General features: G+C 39.4%; 1 protein-coding gene and 1 pseudogene across 3 annotated transcripts in view; one reads left to right on the top strand and one right to left on the bottom strand.

Moving 5' to 3' along the window:
- Nucleotides 1-785: 785 nt before the first annotated feature.
- On the top strand, nt 786-904 carry LOC118613065 (annotated as a pseudogene).
- A 9,220-nt stretch (nt 905-10,124) lies between these two features.
- GOLPH3L (golgi phosphoprotein 3 like) overlaps nt 10,125-24,797 on the bottom strand; it is a 20,685-nt gene continuing 6,012 nt past the window's right edge. For all 3 annotated transcript variants that reach the window (XM_016122722.2, XM_016122724.2, XM_016122723.2), the window contains exons 3-5: nt 17,922-18,053; nt 16,630-16,744; nt 10,125-12,346 (exon numbers count right to left, since the gene is read on the bottom strand). In XM_016122722.2, coding sequence (XP_015978208.1) covers nt 11,919-12,346; nt 16,630-16,744; nt 17,922-18,053 — 675 coding nt within the window. In that variant the 3' untranslated portion in view covers nt 10,125-11,918. The remainder of the gene's footprint in view (nt 12,347-16,629; nt 16,745-17,921; nt 18,054-24,797) is intronic.

The raw sequence follows: 24,797 nt of genomic DNA, 5'->3' as shown, positions 1-24,797 counted from the left end.
ATGGCTTATGTTCCATGATTTAACTCTTATGTACAGTCTTATACTTGCTCAGGGTCATCCGTGGACTAAGCTCCTTGAAACAGCGCAGTTCTAGGTACACGGTAAGCATTTAGTAAATACAGTTATCACTAGTTAAACTATCCTGAGTCACACAGTTCAGCAATATTTCTTGAGCGACTGTAGACGGTACTGTATTAGTTTCACAGGGGTTACATATGTAGCAAGGCAGTCTCGGCCCTTAGAAAGCTTAGTTTAGTGGTCGTGTGAGGAGGGTTTCCACAGAGTGCCAGGTGGACCCTAAAACCCCAAGATTAAATAAATAGATCCATCTTCCTGGACTGATAGTCATGTCATTTTTATATTAAAAATGAACATTAGTTTAATACTAATAAACTGCAAATTTTCTATTAAATTTTAATTTTGCAGGCAGTTTTTTTGTGACAGCCTTGGCTATCTTGTCCATCTTTTTTGTATATTTAGGTGCACTTTGAATGGAAAAGTTTGAGAATACATGGCAAGGTCTGGTACACAGTGAAATAAAAGTGTTGATAAAATTTTATATAGGTTCAAAGGAAGGCTCAAAGTCAGTTTAGGGGAAAACAGACTTTGTGATGGAAAGAGTGACAGAGAAGCTAAAGGAGGAGGGGATGAAAGCTAATTGCAATTGTTTACAAAGCAAAGAAAGAAATTAGGGCAATGAATTGAACAGGAAGCAGCAAAGGATTTTATTTACCTACCGGATGGTAGGCAAAGCTCAAGCTTGTTTTCAGAAAAGGGGAGAGCGAGGCTATGGCCATGCCACCCTGAACGTGCCTGATCTCGTCTGATCCCGTCAGTTAAGCAGGGTCGGACCTGGTTAGTACTGGGATGGGAGACCACCTAGGAAGACCAGGTGCTGTAAAGACTTTAAAAAGGGCGGGGGGCGGGGTTAACTGAGAGACAAACTAAAATTGTAATCCTCTGCTTTAAGGAGGAGATAATGAAAGGTCTCAGGAGATCAATGGATCAAGAGGGAGAGGGGCAGACAGGCTGGCCTTGGCAATGCTAAAAAAAGAGTGGGAAGGGACTGTGCAGAGAGATTTTGAAGTGGCTAAACATTGAAGGAAGTCACAATATCATGGAATGCTCTCCTCCTCCTCCCCCCTCCTCCTCCTCCCTCTTCCTTTTCTTCCCCTTCTCCTTCCCCTTCCCTAGTCTCCTTCTTGTGCCTTGTTTTCCTGAGGTCTAGCTTTTGAGAATATAAAAGATAATTGGTTGAGATAGAAGGCCCTAGGAAAAATGAGGGCAAAAACAGCACTCTAGAAGATAGCAAGAAAGTTCCACCCGAGATTAGATAAGTATGAGTTTGTGGCAGTCGCAGTGAGCACGGCTCTGTGACTTTGGTCAGGAACTCCTGGCTGCCTTGGAAAGGAGAAAACAGCCAGCCAGAGTTAACCGGGCCGAATGACTGATAGAGAAGGAGCAGTGGAGGGAGGACGGCTGGTACGCCGGCCTGATGGAATAGCTGACCACATCATCCAGGCTCTTTCGGAACGACAGAACGAGATGGATGAGCTGGGAGGATGGAAAGGGATTGACAAACTGGTCCTGAGACAGATGAAGCTCAGGTTCCAGGGGAGGCCTGGGCGAGGCGGAAGAGGAGGAGGCTGCTGTGAGGGGAAAATTTCAGTCTGTATCTTGGAAGGTGGAGAAACGATAGGTTATGATAAGCTGTAGCCTAGGCTAATCGTAATTGGTGGCAGATGTGGCATGGCTATCAAAGTCACTGGTGTTGATGTAATCGAGGTAATGTGAAGTCATAAATGTCGATGTCTCAGAGAATAATGATAGGGAAGGAGGTTAGGGCAGGGTGACTGTGACCCATATATTGGGAATGAGCTGTCGGTCTCTGACATATTTATGCCTTACACTATTAGGTAACGTATGACACTTGCCACACGTGTGTTTACAAGATCATTTCTGACTGAGCCAGTCAAGGAATGTTTCGGATGGGACTGCAAGGGTACACAGGGGGGTTGGAAGTTGGCAGGGGCGGGGGGAAAGGTGGACAGTTTAAAGGACCATGCTACCTTATAAAAGGTTAGAGGGTGGCTGCATGGCTGAGGACAATGCAGAAGGGAGACAGAAACTGCCAAGAGGAATAACGACTTCCCAGAGGAAGCGAGATCCTACTGGTCCAGCAAGGCTCCTCTTGCATCCAGCAAACTTTCCTGAGCACTCGTTGCGTGCTAGGTATCGCGCTGGGCACTGCGGGTGCAAAGATGGAGGACGGGCTCTGTCTTCAAGGTCAGAGATGAGTGAGGAGATAAGAGAGGAGGGGAGTTTACACTGGAGCAGTGTATCAAGGGCGGCTTCCTGGAGGAAATGACATTTGAAGGAAGTATGAGAATGTTCAAGGTAAGAAAGAGGGTGGAGAAACCCTTTTCAGGTAAAAGGAACCTAGTATGAAAAAACAGAGAACCGTAAGAAACTCCATGTACTAGGTCCCTAGTTAGTAAACTTAGTTGATTAGAAGTTCCTAGGGAACTTTATAAAAATGCAGATTTCCTGAGCCCAGTCTCCCCGCATATGAATCAGTATCTCTGGACGGGGGCCTGGAAATCTGTATTTTTGAAAAGCTCCCTCAGGAGACACTGCAAATAAGGCCGATCTGGGAACCCGTGTGGAGGAGCCAGACGAGAGACAGTTCAGGCTGCTGGGGTTCTGAGGAGATTTATAAGTCATGCTGAAGTGTCGGGGATTTCGTGAAGACGGAGGGGGAACCTCTGATTTCGGGCAGGGAAATGGGATTGCTAAATTTGGGATTTGGGAAGATTTCACTGTGGAAGCCGTGTGGAGGTCGGGCTGGAGAGGGAGACCAGCTGGATCTCTGTGATCGCGGAAGTCCAGGCGAGACTCGGGAGGCCTGGTCAAAGGCAGAGGCCATGAGAATGGAGAGGAGAAGGAGAGAGAAGTAATATTGGATGTGGGGAATAAAGGCGAGGGGAGGAACAAGGACGAATCCCAGATTCCGGAGTGAAGGGTGGTACCATTTGCAGAAAAGCAAACACGGGGACAAGAGCAGATTGGAGGGGGGACGTACAGATAGAGAGGCCCTGAGCTTCTCACACACTTATTCCTGGTCTTAGCACTTTTCTCTTGCGTGTGTCTGAACTTTTCAGGGTAGAACCTAAATCTTTTGAGAATGAGATGAGATACCTGGGAATAACAATGTATAACCCATCGGTGCTGGAAGAATGGCCATAAAAGAATCGAGAACTGGAGAAATACCTGGGCTTAAGACACGTGCCGTTAGCACCCCCTGATGGGCCACACGGAGAACACCAGTAAATAACCAAGCTCTGTTCTCTCCTCGCTTCCTTGACAAATTTATACTCTAGGACCGGCCTGAAGTGTAGCCTAGGGAAAGTGTAGCCTAAGTGACCAGGACAATACAGTATTAAAGACAATTTTCAAAAGTAAAATCATCCTCATACAAAGTATGAGGGAACTATTAGGACATTGAACTGGTTCAAAAGAGAGTCTGAAGGCAGACACGTGGACGTGCATTTAAGAACGCCGAAACGGATTCGCTAACAGACGCGAAGCTGGTCAGTATCTGTAGGGCGTAAAATACAACGTTTAGATCATCTTCTCACTGGACAACATTCACTTGTCTCTCTCCGTGTGAGAATCATTAGCATTGCCATTACTTTTCTCAATTTACAAACTGCGAAATAGTCCAAAGATAATGAAAGGCATGGATCAGATAACTTCGAAGTCTCTTCTAAACAATACCCAACAATGTTTCTGCTCATTTCAAAGTCTTTTATAGTTTTTCTCCTGAGAACAGGAAAGACTCTCTTTTCATAAATATCTCACCTCTGCCTTCCATTGCACTGAAGTTCTGGTTAAAATGCAAATATTTTCCCCAAAGATACCGAATCAATACTATCATTTGCCATTTTAAACTTGGATTAAGAAATCAAGATCACCTTTAATTAACAGCTACACTGTGAAATATTGGTCCAGTGAAGGCCTTAGAAAAATCACAGAAGGGAAAAAAATTTACGTGGCATCTATTACGTGTCAGCCGCTGAGAACTTACTTTGTGTCGTAGTATTTGTATTTTAAAAAGAACCCAAAAGGGGGCAATGTTAACCCCAAAGAATGGACCACTAATGAAATTTAATGTGCCACCCCAAGACGCGTGAGGGAGAGTGGGAGCAGAGGGCTTCCGATCTCAAAATCATGTCAGCGGGGTGGGGGCGGGGGACGAGGCGGGAGGCTGGGGTCGGGGGAGTGGAGGGGACACACTTAGAGAGACTGTCGCTGTTGGTTTCCCAGGCAGCCGACCAGGCACCCAGATTCTTTCTCTCCAAACGCCTCCTTCCTCTCCCTCCCCTCCTCGCGCCCTTCCCTCCTCCTCCCTTTTCAGACTGTCTACCTGTCCCCTTCCCAACTTCTTTTCCTTTTCATTTCAGGCTTCTAAGATGTGCTTCAGATATTCCCCCAGCTAAGCCTTTTCCACTTACCTGAAAATTCCTGTTAATGTAAAACTGGTCAGTGTCAACTGACGTCAGGAGGCCGCTCCCCACGGAGGGCAGCGACCAGAAAGGGGCACAGGGGGTTCTGAGCGCCGGTGACGTTTGGCTCCTTCATCTTGCTGCCAGGTACATGGGCGTGTTCAGTCTGTGAAAACCGAGCCGTCCGCTGGTGACATGTGTACTTTTCTGTATGTGTATATTTCAATAAAAGGCTTAAGCTAAATCAACACCGTCCTCTCCTCCCTCCCATTTAAGTTTTAGCTGCTTCAGGGAGATGAGTGGATAATAAAAGGCAGTACAAAGGAGTATAGAAAATTATCTTCATATTTTTGCCCAGAATCCCAACCATCACTAATTTTCCAAGGTCTCATGACTCCGGTTTGGGCTTATTGACAAAGAGCCGGAGTGACAATAGGAACGGAAGGACACAGAAGAAGGAGACATAATAACTCAGGCTGGCAGAACTTGGTAACCGGTTGAACATAAGACTCAATTTGGACAGTCATGTGGGCAAAGAAAATAGACACTATTAGTTAAATCAGGTTTGGGCAATTATGGTCATAATATATATCAAATGTGTTTAAGAGAGTAAATATCTAGAAGATGGATAAGTTCTTTTGGAAAACACTTTCTGATGCAAGCTAAGACATTTCTACCTCCAAGCTCTGGTCGTTGTCAGTGCGTCTTAGACACAGCGAGACGGCGAGTGTAGCTAGAGCCAGGATCAGATCGCTTTGGGCTTTCGTGGGCATGGTAAGGGCTTTGGGTTTCACTTTGTGTGTGAGGGGCAGCCGTCAGGGGGTGTCGAGCAGGGAGTAACACAGGTTGGTCTAATTCTTAAGACTCAACACTGTGGCAGCTCCGTGTGGGGCCGAAGTGGCAGCAGCAGCTGGAAACTAATGGGGCTTTTGTCACAGTTGTAGGAAGAGATGAGAGTGGCTTGGATTAGCGGGGGGCGGTGGCTGTAGAGAAGGTTGAAAATGGCTGGATGTAGAATCTACTTTGAAGGTGCAACCCACAGAATCCGCTGTCGTGAGATTCAAGGATAACGTCAGAGTTTCTGCCCTGAGCCAGTGGGTGAACGATGGCGCACCATTTACTGGTATGGAGACACCTGAAGTAGGAGGTTTAGGAAATACAGATTTTGTTTCGGGCACATTGTATTCTATACAGAATCATTTAAAATGGTAACCAGGTCCATCAGCTGGTGGATAAATAAAATGTGATGTGTCCTTCAGTGGAATATTATTTGGCACTAAAAATAAATGAAGCACTGATAAGTACTACGACATAGACGAGCCTTGAAAACATGCCAAGTGAAAGAAGCAGTTGCAAAAGGCACATATGGTATGAACTTTATACGAAATGTCGCAAGTCTATAGAGACAGAAAGTAGATCGGCGTTTGCCTAGGGCTAGGGGAAATGGGGAATGAATGCTAGTGGGTATGGATGGGTTTGGGTTTTTTTTCCTAGGGTGATGAAAAATGTTCTAAAATGGATGGTGGTGATAGCACCCGGCTGTAAGTATACTAAAAACCACAGAATTCATTCATTTTAAATAGATACATGGCATGAGAATTACATCTCAATAAAGCTGTTATAAAATTATAATCATCGAAACACTGCGAAGCTGTTTTAAGAAAGGGTTTAGCCTAGTTAAAATAAAAGGAAAATGCAATGGTCAAGTGTGTAGTCCCCCGTTAAAGGAAAACTGGCTGTTCAGGCCGTCCACATGTCACTACCCACCTAGGACAGTGTTCGCTGATGGCAAGCAAAGCGTTTCTGAGTAATAACGGCTCCTCGGTTGCTGGGTGCCCATAAAGCAGTCGCGTTTAACTTTTTTTAGGATTGGATTGTGCTTAGCTTCATATATGCTGCCACCAGTTTTCCAAAGCATGGAAATCTGATCTTTGAGAATCTGATGCAAGCTATGTTTCTTCTCTTCCCAAAACTCACATATGCACATGCAAAAGTATGCGCAAAAATATCGTATATATTTTCAGGTGTACAGAGACTCTCTGAAGCCTACCCAAGAAGTCCAGTTTCTATAAATGAAAGCACTGGTACAGGGATTAACAGTGGCTTTCGTTTATTCAGTTTTGTGCTCAGCAGAAGTCATGTGCCCAAATTTATGACTTGACGATTCAGAACACCTGGCTGGGGGTGGGGGGGTGCGCGTGGGTACAAACACACTTTGGAAAACTGGTGGCGCGATGTACTGAAGCTGAGCAGAATCCGAACCCCGTGGCCCAGCAGCTCTGCTCCCAGGGTATGTCTCCAACGGAAATGCATTCTATGTCCACCAGAGCACGCATGCATACGCAGCTCTGCTCACGATGCCTCAAACGAGGACCCAAATAGTCAAAGAAATATAAATGATCACAAAAAATATTGTATGGTTTCATTTGTATAATGCTCAAAAGCAAAACCAATCTATTGTGTTAAAGTCAGGATTGTGGTTACTTTTAATGGGGTAGCCAGTGACACAGAGGTATGAAGGGGGCTTTTGGGGAGCGGTAATGACCTGTCTTTTGACCTGGGTGCTGGTTACATGGGAAGGCTCACTACTCATTACTGAGGTGCACGTTTTCATGTACTCTATGTACTTTCTCTATGTTATGGTTCCAGAAAAAGTTTAAAACAAAAAGGTAATATGAAGAGCAAGACAGAGCAGAAGAGGAAAAGACTGAATTAAAAGGAGACATGTAATTTTTAAAATGTCTCGTATTACTTTGAGCATTTTAAAATAAAAATATTTGTTTAGTCTTTTAAAGGTTCATAACGTTCTTAAGAATCCAGTTAGCTATTCTGTTACCTTCTCTAGTTTTCCCCTCTTTGATCATGACCATCTCTTCCTTCCTGTTCCCAGAGATCTAATTTAGTTTAATATGTCAGTTTAACCTAAGCTGTCTGAGACCTTTTGGCCTCCACCTGGGGGTTCACAAAAAGCTGTGGTGACAAAGCTGAGGGTGGGGGAAGCTTTGGTTTATTATTATTGTTGTTGTTGTTAACCCACAAATATTGTGAGGTATTATGGCTTTAAACGTCCAGAAATCTTTGAAGAAGTATTCATCTTTAGACTGGGGCAGGGCTGGGGTGGGGAATTTCAACATCTCTGAAATGCAAGAAAAACTTTGGCTTTGAATTTTTTTCCCACCAAAAAGGGCCTATCTATGTGGCAGAAACATGAGAATTTGGTCAAGAAACCCTTCTGAAGGAGTAGAAGCCCCTAGATTCCTGGCTGAGTTTCTAACGTAAGTTCAGATAAAATGTGTTATTATACTTAAAGCAGTTCAATTTGGTTGAGAAAAAGTGATGGTTAGATGATTGATACTCGGGGAAAAAAAATTCGAAAGGAGGAAAACTAATGGCAGTGAGTTGGGCTGCTTGAAAAAGATTTCTGGCAGGAAGTGACCCTCACTTTGCCTGACTTGCTGCTTTCTGGAAGAGATGGCTCCCTTCCTCACTTATCGATGAGGAGTTGCGTCTGGTCTGTCTCTTTCCAAGTTACGTAGACACCTGCAAAACACTGAGGAGAAAAGCAGACAGACCACGGCCTTGAGAAGAATGGGGCACATAGGAATGCAGATCCATGTACATGTGTCGTAGATAATAGGAAAATATAAGAAACTACTTCTACCTCATTTCAGCATTAAAACAATTTCTCTTCTTTAGGGAATAAAACACACTTTGAGAAATTATACAAATATACGTTTATGGGCATTTTAGTTGTGTAGAAACGGGGAAGAACACATTAAAAAAAAATTAGAATCCTTACAGTTTTGTTAAAATTTGATGTCAGAAAACACGCATGCAAGAAGAGTAGAATGGAACATTAAAAGCACTGTTAAAATACCCCACAAGCGAAAGTAACCCAGCAACCTAGAATTCTATATCCAGTGAGATCATCCTTCAAAAGTGAAGGATAAGTAAAGACTTTCTCAGACTAATACTGAGGGTATGTATGTCCAGCAGATCTGCCCTGTAAGAAATGTTATTCAAGAAGAAAAAAGGATATGTCAGAAACTCAGTTTTATATAAAGAAAAATAGCAGAGGAGGAATAAAGAAGGTAAACAGAGTTCATTTACTAGTTTCAAAAAAAAAAAACCCTTTTAGTCTACAACTTGAATATACGTATTCTCTTAGAATGGTATCTTTTGGAAACCTAGAGATATATGAAAAGCACACACATTCGTGAAATTCTAACACATTACAAGTTATTCCACACACATTGTTTCCCCTGCCTGGAATTGCCTCAGCTCTCTCTTCTCAATTTAAAAACATTCATTAAAACTCACTACCTGAATTTTCTGTAAAATAACCTTATAGAGTTTTTGGTGTAGAGGAATAAATGAGATAATGTACAAAGCGGTCAGCATAGAACCTCACAAGAAAAGTGATTAATATGAAAGCTTCTGTAAACAACTCCTCTAAGTCTTTCCTATGTTCCCAGGAAGGATGTTACTTTTCTTCGTGCGTCCACATTTTAAGCTTATGCTTCTACTTGAGCACAAATACGTTTCGCAAAGTGATAACTTAAATGAGTTGGGCTGAAATTGCATCTTATACAACTTTTTATTAGCATCTAGCAAGTGCCAGTTAATTTGTTAAGTAATAACTTTTGGATGAATGAATTATAGGCAATAAAATATAAAGCCGTGTTCTCAATTTTTAAGATGCAAGCCCTGTGTTTAAAATGCAAGTTCCTGGGGGATGAAGCACAAAATGGTAGTCACAAAATAGTGGTGGGGGTGTAAAGCGCAGCATGAGGAATAGTCAATAATATCGTAATAACTATGTATGGCGCCACATGGGTACTAGATTTATCGGGGTGATCACTTTGTAAATTATGTCTAATCACTATGTTGTACACCTGAAACTAATGTGATTTTGCATGCCAATTGTAGATGAAAAAATGAAAAAATATTTTTTTAAAAAATGTAGGTTCCTAAGCCCCCAATCCCAGAGGCTGATTTACTAAGAACCTGTGTTTTGGCAAGTTACCCCTCCCTGCACCCCCGAAAAAGGTTGTTTTGGTGCAGTGGTCTCTGTACCACGGTTTGAAAAACATTTATAAAGGATGAATTATGGGAACAAAGCTTTGATTGAGGTAAAAATAACAGGGAAGTCTAAATAGTTCTAGTAACTACAGGTCTTATTGTCCCTTGTGCTGTAGATATTTCAAAGAAGGGAATAAGCTAATTATAAGCACACTCTCTTCACATGGTAACTGTTATAGTTAGGTATGTCATCCACCATTTGGAACTGAAGACTTTCAGCTCTTAGGTAAGTTTCAGGTGTCACTTGCAAGTAACTATTAGTAGGACAGAACATACTCATTCTTTTCATGGTAATAATGGTATAATTGGGTAACTTATTTTGACACGGATGGAGACACTATTTTGATTTTACATCGGCCTTGATGTGCCCTGTCCTCCAGTCTATATATGTGATAATTAATTGTTGTGTATTCTAATTTTTTTTCACAGAATGAAACAAAGGCTGGTATCCTAGTGTAATGGGGGAGCATTACTGGCCTTGTGTGGAAAGTTCGTATTTCCCGTTAAAATAACTGAAGTTCTAAAACTGCACAGAGAGACCAGAGAGCCAACAAGTATCTTTATTACATGGAAATGTGAAGGCCATGTGCATGAAATCAGAAGGTGCTTTGCAGTGAACATTACGCAGATTCAAACAGAAGACATCCTCATCTTACTGAGATACAGTAAAAACACGACCAAAAGTTGGAAAAAAGAACTCGCCTTCCATACCCCCGACCAAGCTACAACCCTCCACAGGAAAACTAGGTTTCAATTCACGCCTCATTGTTCAAATGGAAACAAAAACTAAGTCAGGTAGAGACAATACATGGACTGGTTTTTGTATTTTTAGAGAGCCAGACTCAAGCTCTATTCAACTGCACACTGAGAATTTGTTTCACGTTAAAATTTCTATCTCTAGTTACCTAAGTGATACCTGTTGTGAAAAATGAAAAAAAAAAAAAGTAAATCGAGTTGGAGAATTTTCTGGGGCTAGACTGGTTTGGGGAGGGGATGAAAGTTATAATCATTCATTTAATCATTTGATCAGGAAGATTTAGTATCAGGTCTGGGTCACCTGCATTAGCCCTTTGACAGCCTATTTCTCTCTAATGGTCAAGAGGCAGGATCCACTTCAAGTACCAGCATAATAAACGCCTGACATTAGTATAGCCTGGTGCCTGTCCTCTCTGTTCCCAAATACTGAACTTTGTATCAGCACACTTTTGACAAAATGACTCTCCAAATAGGATTTTTCTTTATAAGCTTCTCTTTGCACTACTATTATAGAGATTTGGCTACAAAATGGTTGAGTTGAAACAAGACTAATGACTAATGAGGGTATCTGTGGGGTAAATACAGACAAAACTACTTCCAGAACCCTTAAATACAGACAGAATTTATTAATTTATGTAGGAAGCTAAAAATAGGGAACAAGAAGATCTGGAGTTTAGATACACTATCTAGATGGAGTCTGCAAGCTGCTAACTCAGCAACTGAAATTTACAACCCTCTCAATTTGATCAGAGCAGAGAGATTTAAAGCAGTCTGGAGGATCGGGACAGTCACATGCCAACAGGTGGAAATTCTGAGGCCACCTCCTTGCCTTACAAATTGTAATGCTGACTGTGTGAAGGAGGTGGCTAAGAGATAGACACATTTTTTTTTCCTACAGACTTCCGTTGTAATGAATGACAGAGTAGGATGATGCTAAGAAAGAGTATAGAATATACTTCTGGTTCGATGGCTATGAGAACCAGATACTCAAATTTGGAATATTCTCATTAGGCTAGAATAGGAAAGTGAGGAAATCTCTAGTGGGACATCAAATCCCAGAGATCACCTGCTCCAAAAATTAGTTCTGTTTCCACTGACTCTAATCCAGAGATAGTTGTTTCAATAAGCTACAATACTTAGCAGAGTCTGAGACAAAGACGGAAAACATGTATATAAGATAGAAAACAGACTTTACAAAGTAACCGATGGTTTGCTCTACATCTCTTTCACATTCTGTGCCTGGGGAGCTCCAAACCCCACTTAGATAGATAAGCTTGCTTATCCAAAAGCACACTGGATGGAAGTAAACCAAGAAACGAGAGAAAATGTTTATTGGGTGTGTGTGGGTTCATTCGGTTTATCCACCTCTGGAGTAGAAGGATAGGGAGAAATGTCTGCTTGTAACGGTCAGGGTCTATGGAGAAGCCCTGGAGTTGCTCTCCCCCAATCACAAGTCTGATTCAAGAGAAGGAAAGGAAAATGATGAAAAACATCCCATCACACAAAACTCAGTGATGGTGTGTCTCTGACAGTCACCAAGCCAGCAGGGAAAAAGGAGAAACCCACCTGCTGGCTTTAGGATTTATTGAAGGCTGCCAGCACAGCCCAGATCATCTCTGTGGCACTGTGCTTTGTCCCCTCCACTTCAGGGTCCAGTTCTACTAGGTCCTTGGCTCGATTCATTGCCACATCATACCTGTCATCTGTCAGAGAGGAGAAGACATTCTCTAGCACGTCGGAGGAGTGCGCTAGAACCAGGAGTGCTAGTGTTCGCTTGTCCATACGCTGAGGGTCATTTACCCACCGTTCTAGGACACTATCTTGGAGTTTTTTCACCAGTCGCTGTTTCTCTGTTGTATTGGTCACTGGATGAGTAGTCATGTCAAAAAGGAGGAAATTCTGCTTCTCAGTGGTTAGAATACCCTTCTCGACGAGGTTCTTTGCAATTCGTTCTCTTACGTTTCTCAGCTGGTACTGTAATTTGAACGGGTTCCAGGTCTCGCCTACGGGGAAAAGAAACAGAAAACTTGGAACAACATTATAAACCAATTAGACCTAACAAGACGTCTATAGAACATTCCACCCTGTAAAAGCAGAATACACATTATTCTCAAGTATACACAGAACATCCTCCAGGATATGCTAGGCCATAAAACAAGCCTTAAGAAATTTAAAAGGACTGAAAACATACAAAGTATGCTATATCCAACCACAATGGAATTAAATTAAAAATCCAACTATATAATACACTATACCAATAGAACATAAGTTTAAAATCTAGTATTGGGTGATAGTGGGGAGACAAAAATAATATTTGAAGTGCGCCCTAATGACAAACTGGATAAGTTCCTTTAAATGTTAATCACTGAGGTATGACGTCAGGAATGATGGCGGAGGAGGAAGGGCCAGAAATCCATCCCTCCACTTAGACGACAGCTGTACAAGTAGAATCTATCTTTTAAATAACTAGTTTGGAACTCTGGCGTCTAGGTTCCAGGGAAAGGCTTGGCTGGCAGACTATGGTTAATATCAGTCAATTTCAGCCTTGGTGCAGTAGTGGCTACTTAGCTCCTAACCCCATGACAGCAATCTGTGGTTTTGTTGCAGCTTGCTGGGGTCAGGGTAGGCGATAAGGCCCTGTCCTTGAAATTATCAAGATCTCTGCTCTGATTATGAATTGCAGCTTCTCGTGGCTGACATGCTGGTGAGGGTTGGCTGCCACTGTTCCAATCCCTACCAGCTGCAGCAGCTATACAGGGAGATTCAGAGGATAACATTGTGGTTTTTCTTTTACATTCAAGAACAAGTGCATTTACATTGTATATTAGGAAGCCACTGTGCTTGCTCAGGAAAAGAAATAACTTCAGAAAAGACCTGAGTCTGAAGCTTTCACTGCATCTGATCCACAGCATGGAGACACTGTATAACATCAACACCAACGCCCCCGCTCCACCACCAACAATAGAAAAAGCAAACACTGGGAAGTGGGGATCTTATTTCCAGAGATTCCAATGTCCAGTTTTCAACAACAACAACAACAACAAAATCACAAGACATACCCCAAAAGCCAGGAAAGTATGACCCATCAATGGAACAAAAGATAATGACATAATATGTATCTGAGAAAGCGCAGATGTCAGACTTACTAGGCAAAGACTTGAAAACAACTGTCTTAGAGTTGCTCAAAGGAAGACATGGACCAAGACAGAAAAACAATGTATAAACAAAATGAGAATACTAATAAAGAAAGCAAGTGAAAAAGAATCAAATGGACCAATATTTATACTGTGGAAGTCACAGAAAAGAGAAAAAGGGACAGAAAGAATATCTGAAGAAATAAAGGCAGAAAAACTTTCCAAATCTGATGGAGGATGTGAAGCTACAAATCCAGGAGGCTTCCCGAACTCAGTGTTGGATAAAACATCCATACTTAAGAGACATTATAATCAAATTGTTGAAAGTAGGAAGAGGGAAGTGAGTTGTCACATACTAGGAACCCTCAATGATTATCGGTAGATTTCTCATCAAAAACTTTGAGGGCCAGAAGACATATTCAAAGAGCTAGAAACAACATCAATAACAACACACCAAAACCCTGTGAACTGAGAATTCTATATCCAGAAAAACTGTCCTTCAAAAATAAGAGAGAGATTAAGACTTTCCCAGATAAACAAAAACTGAGGAAGTTTGTTACCACTATGCTTGCCTTATAAGAAATGCTTAAAAGGAGTCCTGTGGGTGAAATGAAAGCTAGACAATGACTGGAAGCCATATGAAGAAGTAAAGATCTCTAATAATGGCAAATATATGGACAACTATAAAAACTAGTATTGTAATTTTGGTTTGTAACACCACTTTTCATTTTCTATTTGCTTTAAAAGATACACACATTAAAAACAATTCTTAATCTATGTTATTTGGCACACAATGTATAAAGATATAATTGGTGACATCAGAACAGAAAGAGGATGAAACAAAGCTATATAAGGGCAGAGATTTTGTATGTAATTGATGTTAAGTTGGTATACATTCAAATTAGGTTGCTATAACATTAGGATATCAATTCCCATGATACCAACGAAGAAAACAGCTATGGAATATATGCGAAAGAAAATGAGAGAAAGTAAAAATGCTTCATTACAAAAAAATCAACTAAACACAAAAGAAGACAGTAATGCAGGAAATGAGGGACAAAACAGCTGTAAGACATATAGAAAACAAGCAGCAAAATAGCAGGAATGTTTGCTTATCAGTAATTAAATATAAATGAATTAAGCTATTCACTGGGACTGGAATGGACTTAAAAACATCCAACTATATGCTGCCTATAAAGGACTCACTTTAAATCACATTACACGCCAACAACCCTTATGAATACAAATGCAAAAATCCCTAATAAAATATTAGCAAATTGAATCCAACGGCATGATCAAGTGAAATTTATCCCAAGATTGTAACATAAGACAATCAGATGTGCAAAGAATCAGAACAGACATTTTTCCAAAGAAGACATACAGGCGGCCAACTGATACACGAAAAAGTGTTCAGCATCACTAATCGTCGGGGAAAAGAAAATCAAAACCCTAATGAGCTATCACTTCACACCTGTTAGAATGGCTATTATCAGAAAGACAAGAAACAACAAGCGCTGATGTGGACGTGAGGAAACTGGAACCCTCGTGCATGGTCGTCAAGGATGTAAAAGGGTGCGGCCTCTGTAGAAAACAATTTGGCAGTTTCTCAAAACATAGAACTAACATATGACCCAGAAACTCTACTCTTAGGTATCCTAGGTACGTATCCAAAAGAACGGAAAGCAGGGACTTGAACAGATATTTGTACACCAATGTTCACAGCAGCATTATCCACAATAGCCAAAAGGTGGAACTAGCTCAAGCGTCTATCAATAGATGAAATGGATAAACAAAGTGTGGTATAAAGAGAATGGAATATTATTCAGCCATAAAAAGGAAGGAGCTTTTGATATATTCCACAACATGAATGGACCTTGAAAACATGCTTAGTGAAAAAGCCAGACATAGAAGGACAAATATTACATGATCCACTTTTGAGTTATCTAGTATAGGCAAATTCATAGTAAGTAGATGAGTTGTTGCCAGGGAATGAGGGGAGGGAGGAAGAGAGATGTTTGGTATGATGAGAAAGCTTTGGGTAGAGAGAGGTGATAGTTATGCAACACTAGGAATGTATTTAATGTCACTAAATTAATTGAACACTTACAAGTTGATAAAAGTTAATCATATACCCAAAAGAAAACATGTTTACACAAAAACTTGTACATAAATGTTCATAACAGCATCGTTCGTAATAGCTAAAAAGTGGAAGTGACCCACAAATGTCCATCAGATGAGATATGGATAAAAAAATGTGGTACATCCACATGACAAAATATTATATTCAGCAGTATAGAGGAGTCCAGGTAAAACTGGGGAAAGTCTAATCGGATTGGTGGCTTGCATCAATGTCAACATCCTGGCTGTAATATTATACTGTAGTTTTATAAACTGTTATCGCGGAGGGATTCTGGGCAAAGTATATCAGAGATCTCTCTAATATTTCTTACAATTTCATGTGAATCTACAAATATCCCAGTAAAAGTTTCAGTTAAAAAAATTTGTTCTAGAAGGTAAAGTGGCTATGACCTCAAAGTGGCCTGTGAAAGATTCTCCTAAAATTTTATGCCATAGACCTAGATATTGGCATTAAAGTTTTTGAACTCACCCTTAAGAAAGAAAAAAGGAATGAAGTATTGATACATGCCACGACATGGATGAACCTTGAAAACATTATCTGAAGAAGCCAGTCATAAAAAACTGCAAGTTATATAAAATATCTAGAATAAGCAAATCTGTAGAGATGGAATGTAGATTAGTGGTTGCCTAGCGCTGGGCTGGAGGACTGGGGGAAATGGAGGGAAAACTGTGAATGAGTATGGGGTTTACTTTGAGGGAGATGAGAATGTTCTAAACTTAAGATTGCGATGGTTTCACAATTGTGTGAATATACCCATTTATTTGCACGCATTAAATGGGTCGATATATGGTACATGACTTACATGTCAATAAAGGTGTCCCAAAATTTCTTGTGAAGAATACTGTCAAAGAGCTCACGGGGTAGGGTGACAGAAAGTAAGGTGATGCTTTGGAAAATTTTAGGTATTGATGAACTGTGATTTTTCTGTCTCTCATTAGTACTACTTTTTCAGACTGTAAGAGTAGGAGAAAGATTACAAAGTGCGGGGTTTCTGAATTTTGAGCCACCTTACCAGTGAGTAGCTCTATCCATGTTTGGACAGTTTCTGTGGGTTCAGTGGCTTTGATGTGTTTGAGAGTTTCGTCCAGCAAAACGTCACCTGTTGGGCTGTCTGACTTCAGCAGTACCTTTTAGGAAAGAAGAAATAAGGGCCCATGTGTCATTTGCTTCATTCAAATTAAAATCTTTCAATATACCGTATATACATTATTGGTTAAATGTTTTAAAAATGCAAAGCAGCATAATATACTGTCCTTGTTCTTAAGACGTTAAAAAATCTAGTATGGAGTGATAATAGGTAGACAAAAACAAAATCGTAAGTAGGCCTGACAAACTGGATATAAATGATAATGGGAAAAAGATTCAGCAATAACTCTTTAAGTCTGGAAAACCTATTTGTGAAACAATAAAGGTAAGACAGTCAGCAAAAGCAGCCAGTTTTGGGGGAAAGTTAAGTTTGGTTTTAACTGATATGGGGTAGCCAAGGTGAAATGTCTAGCCAATAGTTAAATGTGTTCCTGGGGTGAAAAAAAAAAGAAAAGAGGCCTGGGATTTGTGACTTCATATCACAAAGGTGACAGAAGAAACTGTGATGGTAAATGATGTCCCTAAGAGGATACTGGTCATGCAATGGGATACAAACTGGGACGTAGATGTTAAAGAACAAGGAGTACAGGAAATAGGGACAACCAGAGAGACAAGAGCATGTATGACAGACAACACAGGCCACGGATGAAGGCTCAGGCAGGAGGAGTGGTCAAAAGTGTCAAATGTAGGTTAAAGAGAAAAACAAAGACCAAAACGCTGGTGATACCTAAGTAGTTTCAGTAGAGTCTTGAACATGACAGGGAAGCTGTCAGTGGGAAAAATGAGTAAGAAAATGGAGACAGGAGGATGCTCACACGTTGGAGAGGACTTGCAGTAAATGCGAGGAGAAACTGGTTATCTGAGGATGAGGAGAGTTAAGCAGAGACCACCTGACCCATGCACGCGTTTGCATCCTCCTTAGTAACACTGTTTCATTGGGTTATAGCTATAGCTATAGAGGGAGGAATAATTGACTGCACCCTGAATGTGATTTTTTGGCATAAACAAATTTTAAAAAGTATCAAATCCTTGTAACTCTTTAGACTATGGATCCTTGGATTTCTCCCTCTGATATAGAATCAAACCTGTTCGACAATGAGACAGTTGAGTCAATGATGTTTATCTCGTCTCACTACTGAAATCTTCCTATTTCTTAAAAATGGACCACAGGCCCTATCCCTTTCAAAACCTAGAGGATATCTCCAGAGGACACTGTACCTTTCTGTCTAGTAGTCGCTTCTTACGCATGGTGGGCGGTTCCAGATAGATCCGACCCCGCATGGCCAGCTCTATGAGGATGCCCCCTCGCAGGCCAGATGAAATGCAGTCATTCCAAAAAGATGTGTAACCCTAGAAAAGGGGAAAAGAGAAAGAATGTTCTGAAAGAGATATGGACTTGCAGCAAGCACCCTAAGGAGCCACTTTGTTGTGATTTGTTTCATGTCATGTTACATGAACTCAAAGCAAAATACAGAAGAGAAAAAAATCTCTCTTTAATTCACCTCCTCCCTAATATGATCTTCTGCCTGACTTTAAGCTCTTTGTGTATTACTGTGGTTTGCTGCTAGTTAGTAACTGGCCAAATTTTAATTTTTGAGAATTTTGGCTTCTCTGAAATCTCTTTCCTTACATTCTAAATTTCAGTCGGATACAAATAAGTCAAGTTGAAACATGTATACGCCATTTGAGCCTTTTACTCCTCTAAGATATGTATTATTTACAAGCTATTTTGACGGATGGTATAGTAGGACCCCAGTCCTGCCACTGACTAGTTAAGAGCCTTAGGTATGTTACTTAACCTTTCCCAAGTGCAATGTCCTCATCTGTATGATGAGGACACAAATATCTATCTTTGTTTACTCTGAGGCACAAATGAGATGTTATACATAAGAAAGCATTTATTACAGTGCCTGGCGTATGACAGGCACTTATATGTTATTCTCCCTTCCCTAGATTATATAGAGGATACAAAGACATGTAAGAAATAGCCAGTGTCTTAAAATCTAGCTGGAAAGACCATACAAACTTGAGGAAAGTTCTGTGACACTATAAAGTTTAAATAAAAGCTCAATTGAAAAAGCAGAAGACTAGACAGGCATAGATGATGGTTGGAAGTTTGGTTCAGATGATAGTGTTTCAATTATAAATCGCTTTTGGGCTACAGCAGTCAGAAACTCCTAAGGGACCCATCGATTTGGGGTTTGAAGAATAGGTTGAATTGACAGAGAGGGAGGGTTTTCCAGATGAAGGAAACTGTCCAAATTCTACCTGCTCTTCAAAAGGGCATTTTAAACTAAAATGTCAAGGACAGATACCTAAGATATGCTTAGAGAGCTAACTCAAGGACTTAAAGAGAAATTATGAGATGAAGTTGGTAGTGGTCAGTCTTGTGGAAAGCCTTGATGTTTTGAACTTTTTACTGAACGGCAAAGTCGAATCCTGAAGTTTCTAAGCAAGGGTTTCTGATTAACACAAGGAAGACCCATCATGGTTCTCAAAACTGTTTAACACTCCTTAGCTAACTGGGGGGAGCACTCCTTCTCACTGGAGAGAAGTTGGGTGAGATGCCGGCAGGGAGGATGCAGCGTGGCTTTAAAGCATCACCAAAACTAAATCGCCATTGAGATCGGTAATGTCTCTAATATTTACTGAACACTCATTATGCAGGACATTTTTGCAAATGTATTATCTGACTGCATCTTCACAACAACCCTATAAGGGGGCACTATTATCTGCATTTTAAAAATGAGAAAATTAAGGCTTATGGGGGTTATATAATATGACACAGGGCACAAAGGTAAAGAGAGGCAAAGAATTTTTTATTATATTTTTAAATTGCATTTAAAAAAAATCTTTACTGCTTTGGAATTATACACTCCCTTTTCTTTAGGAAAGTTATTCTTAACATTTAACATGCATGGTGGTTTAAAATGAATACAAGATCCAGTTTATTTTTAAAACAGATTAATATATTAACCACTCGCCTAGTTGACCAATATTTTCTTTTTTTAACCTCACAAATTAGACATTAGCAGTACCATCATTGTTCTATACAGGTAGCACTTGTTCAGATTTACTCGGATGCTTACCAATCTCCTTGCTCACCACTGGTTCTTGCAGCTCAGACCTCCTTTGTGGTACCATTTTCCTTCTTCCTAAAGTAGAATTTCCTTAACTGAAAGTCTGTTGGAGGCAAACTCTATTTAGTTTATCTGAAATGTCTTTATTTTACCATCATTTTTGAAAGACAGTTTCTCTGGATATAAAATTCTAGGCTGACAGTTTTCTCTTATCACATTGAAGATATCACGCCTTCCTCTTCTAGCTTCCACTGTTGCAAGTTTGGTTCAGATGATAGTGTTTGTGGTTTCTTTGTCGGTGATTTGCCTTTTTCCCTTGGTTCTTTAAGGTCTTCTCTCTTCGTCTTTTTCACTTTGACTACAACATGACTGTGTGAATTTACTTATCCTGTTTGGTATATGCTTCATGTATCTGTAGGTTCATTTCTTAGTTCTTAAATATTCTCAGTTCTTATCTCTAAGAATATTGGCTTTCTTCCAGTTTCTTTATTCTTTCCTTCTGGGACTTCAATCTTTCTCATTCTAATCCCCATGTCTTTTAGCTTCTTTTAATATTTTCCATTTCCTTTGTCTCTGTATTTCTTTTTGAAAAGTTATTTCATGCGTGGCTTCCAATTTACTTTCTGCACCTATATCTGATACATTAAAGTAACCCTGAGATTCTGATTTCAACTATTTTTCATTTCTAAAAGTTCTATGTAGTTGCTTTTCACATTTTCCTGGTCATTTGTGATTTTTGCTGTTGTTCATTCTGTGATTCTTTCATTTCTTTAAAAATGTCATAGAAATGTTCTATTGTCTGATCTGAGGTCCTTGAATGACCTATTTATTATTTCTGTTGATTCTTTCTCACGGTTGTGTCTTTGTATGTTTGATGATATTTGATTAAGAGGTCCATTTTAATTTTTTGTGAATGTGCAAGATTTTGGAGGCCTAAATTGAGGCTGTTTTCCTCCAGGGAGAGAGATCTACATTTGTTACTCCCAAGAGTCAGATACGGGGGTTTAGGGAGACTGCCACATAACTGGGACCACATTTACGCCTAGCTTTCCCGTTTTATCTCAACCCCAAGGTTTATTCCTGACCATCCAATTCCTGAATCTCTGGACTGGTTTGGCAATTTGCTTCAGGGCAATCTGTTTTACATATTTGTTTACTGCTTGCTTCTAGGACTTTAATTTTGGTGTTTGTTTCCTTTGGGAAGTAAAGATCTTTATTTTCCGAGGGTCTAACGATACATTAAAAATGAAGTTTACTCAAAACTTACAACCTGACCACTACACTGTCAGAGAAAGGCAGAGGCTTCTAGTTCCACTTTTCCCATGGTCAGGGTGAGCTTGAAGCTCAAGTCTAATATTGACCCCCTTTCCCTATGCTTAAAACTCTTCAAATGCTCCTTCCGGTCAAGTCGAAATTCCTTAGTATAGCACTCAAACCAGGATGTTGCTTACTAGTCTCTCTCTGGCCTTTCCCCCCTGGAACGCTATGCTCTAGCTTTCTGGAACTATTCTAAGTACTCTGATGCATCATTTTTACCTACTGGCTTTTGCATACACAGTTCTGTCTAGAAGAACAAATACTTTTTTCCTCAACTCCTCCTTGTTCTTAAGGATTGAGTACAGAGGTCACATCTTCCACGTAACCCTTTCTGACACTGTCTTCCCTCCACTCCACCCTCTGGGTTAGGATCCTCTCCAGGGTGTGGCTAGTGTAAGTACTCCCCTGTCACTTATTATATCACATTGCAGTGAACTGTTCGTCCTCAGTAGACAATACATTTTTAGAGTATCTGACTGACACACAGTATTTCTCAAAAAATGTTTCTTGAAAGCATAAATTTATGATTGAAATACATGAACCTGGCAAAAGCTCAGCTTTAACCATAAACGTCCCTAGACATATCTAAATTACCTGAGGGCCTGATCTTAGGCTCAAAGCCGGGTTTAGTTCCCTCCACTGCCTGTCTCATGGCTACTTTGTCCTCTCTGTAACTTCTCTTTAAGGAAGAAGTTTTCTTATTTTTTGGGGGGGTGGGGTGGGGTGTTAATACTTTGTTTTATACAACTTCGTTGCCTAGGTAAGGTTAAACTATAACTTCAGAATGTATAGTTTACTTAGACATAACTTTTACATAATCCTGGTGACTATAAATCTCGACAGGTGTACAAACATTTCAGCTAGTATTAAAGTGGCTAGAGGAAAGTTTTCTTTTGTTTTTCCATCTCTTCCTGACCTTACAGCTTCTGTTTCAGTGACAGTGGTGTCAGATTTTCAACAGAACTGAGAAGCATTGTAAATAAACAATTGGAGACCAGGATATAGAAAATGTATGTTTTTGAGTATCACCCTTTCCCATTATAGTATCTCATAATACATAAAACTCTTCAAATGAGTTTTTAAAACTCATTTCTTTTTATTAAGTCAAAAAAGTACAAAAATACACATGCAGAGTTTTAAAAAATAATTATAAATCTAAGGTCTGTTTTCCCAGAAATATGTCTAGCTGCTTTGATGAATTCTCAAACCATCCGTAATGAAGATTCTATTAAAGGGCTAATGCTTTCGTATGCAGAATGATCTAGCATATATATGATATATATGAAAATTCACCACTCGAACATCAAAGTTAATTACCAAAGGCTATACACATCAGGGAAAAGAGAAAGAAAAATTTTAGAATCTACTAAAACAAATGGAATTGCACATTGCTTCATGATCAACAGAGAATCTTGGAGGAGTAGTAGAATGAGATCTTTGGTTAATGTGCTTTGTTCTGTCTTAATTATAAAGTAATATATATATATGATTGTAAACAAAAAAAGAGAGAAAAAAGATCGTATTATAGAAATATATAATTTAGAAAGTAAAAGCCTCCTATGACCTTATTCCCTCAAGATAACCGTTTAGTGGGTATTTTCTAGATTTCATATACATATTCTATTATGTGTTTATTAATATTATTCATAGAAATGAGATCATACTGAGTGGCAACTCTTTCCCTCACCCATAATTTCGGGTATCTTTCCACATCAGCAAACACAGACCTACCGCATTCATTGTAATGGCTTCACAGTATTGTATTTTAGATGCACTATAATTTATTCATCTGAGCTCTCACTGATGTACATTTGAGTTGCTTATAGTTTTTGACCATTATAAAAAATGCAGTAAAGAAATACTCATGTGTGTGCATATTTCTGTTGAATAAATTCCTAGAAGAAATAATGTCATTTTGCTCTTGTAAGAGGCTAGGCAATGAGATTTCAATATTATAAGATAGTCAGCACTTAAAGAAGAATTTCCACCTAGTCAAGTATTCCTTATTCAAACTTCCTTGAAGACACACCTTAAAACAACTCTGAAGCTTAAAAATTTTAAAGTTAACTGCTTAGGGTAAAAAGAGGTAGCAAAGCAAAGAAGCTTAAAGCTTAATTAAATCCATGCTTATAAGGAGTTTTTAAAAATCCTTATAATAAAATTAAATGAAAAACAGCCAGATACATAATTATGTATTCAAGATTTTCATAATTATTTAAAATACTACTTTCAAAAATGGTTTTCCAATTTTTCCAAATTAGCTACACTGAGAAAAATATCATTTTATTAGGAAAAATCTCAGAAAAAAATAACCCTTCTAGAACTTATTGCCATTTAACTTTAACTCCAATAAAAAGAGCATGATATATGCATAGAAAGGTCAAGAAGAGAAAAGCATAAAATATTTTGAAAACTCAAATTATACAAACACAACATATGAAGGAGACAAAAAGAGATGAAATGTCTCACATCAGGTTTACAGGCTCAGTGATTTTGGCTGAAAGTCCAAATTCAAGTGGGTCATTTTTGATTTTATATCAATACCAGATATTTCATATGAAAACAGTGTGCATCTGGGGGGTTGGGAGAAGTAGGGAAAGGCAGGCTCTCGATGAGCTGGCTTAAACTCCATTTTCCTCCTGTTAAAATAAGACTTTGATCTCTCAGTTTATTTCCTTTTGTACTGATAGTAAATAATTTTTTGGAGTTCTATGACTGGATATAATAAAAAAAGTTTTCTTTTTAAACAGTCTATGTTAATAAAAACCACAAAACCCGACAAACGAGTCCTTCTGACATACTTGCCCTATTCACATGGCCATAACTACTGACAAGAGATTTATTGTTCATTTTGTGCAATCAGGAAGCTAAATGACCAGGGAGTGACCTAAATCAAACTTTTAATCTTTTAATTTTAAGATCATGTTTTAGGACTGAGCAACTTTGCAATTCTCTCCATCTATAGCCATTCACTGACAAGTTGTGTACTAACTTACTGATTTTTAAAACTTTGCTTTAGTTTGCTGAAAGTTTTTTTTTGACCAGCTTTAAAGAAGCTTGCATTTTCAATCTCCTATTGCTAATAAATTACAATGAATGAATTATAAAGGATGGGAAATCATTAGTAGCTTGAAAAAGCTCAGCATTAACATACTTTGTAATTTAAAATAAAAGTTTTATCCAACCTGCTTTATATTTTTCTATATGTATGAATAGCAGCATTGTTTGAGAAAACATAACTGATAAGTACTAGAATGTTCTCAGCACCAGTGCTGATAATGGACTACTGAATGTCCATTGACCAGCAGAATGAATGAATAGTGGTATATTCAGATAATGAAATGCTACATTGCAATGAACTGAATTAAGTTATATGCAACATGGATTAATCTCAAATATTATTATGAAAAAAATACATAACAGTATTAACCCAATAACATAAAGTTTAAAAACAGACAAAATTAAACTACCTTGTTTAGGGATATGCATACATGTAAACTACAGGGATGTAGGGCAGCACATGATTAGGGAAGGGCCCAAGAGGGTGCCTCTGGGATGCTGACAGCACTCTGCTGGTGGTGGTTACATGAGTGTTTGCTTTAAAATTACTTGGCAAACGGTACATACATGTTGTATACACTTTTCTGGATATGCTATATTTCAAAATTTTAGAAAAGTAAAACCCATAACTGGATGT

This window comes from Rousettus aegyptiacus, unplaced genomic scaffold, assembly GCF_014176215.1.
Source record: "Rousettus aegyptiacus isolate mRouAeg1 unplaced genomic scaffold, mRouAeg1.p scaffold_m13_p_17, whole genome shotgun sequence".
NCBI classification, from domain to species: Eukaryota; Metazoa; Chordata; class Mammalia; order Chiroptera; family Pteropodidae; genus Rousettus; species Rousettus aegyptiacus.
The sequence above is the reverse complement of the archived record's forward strand: the minus strand, read 5'-3'. Positions and strand labels throughout refer to the sequence as shown.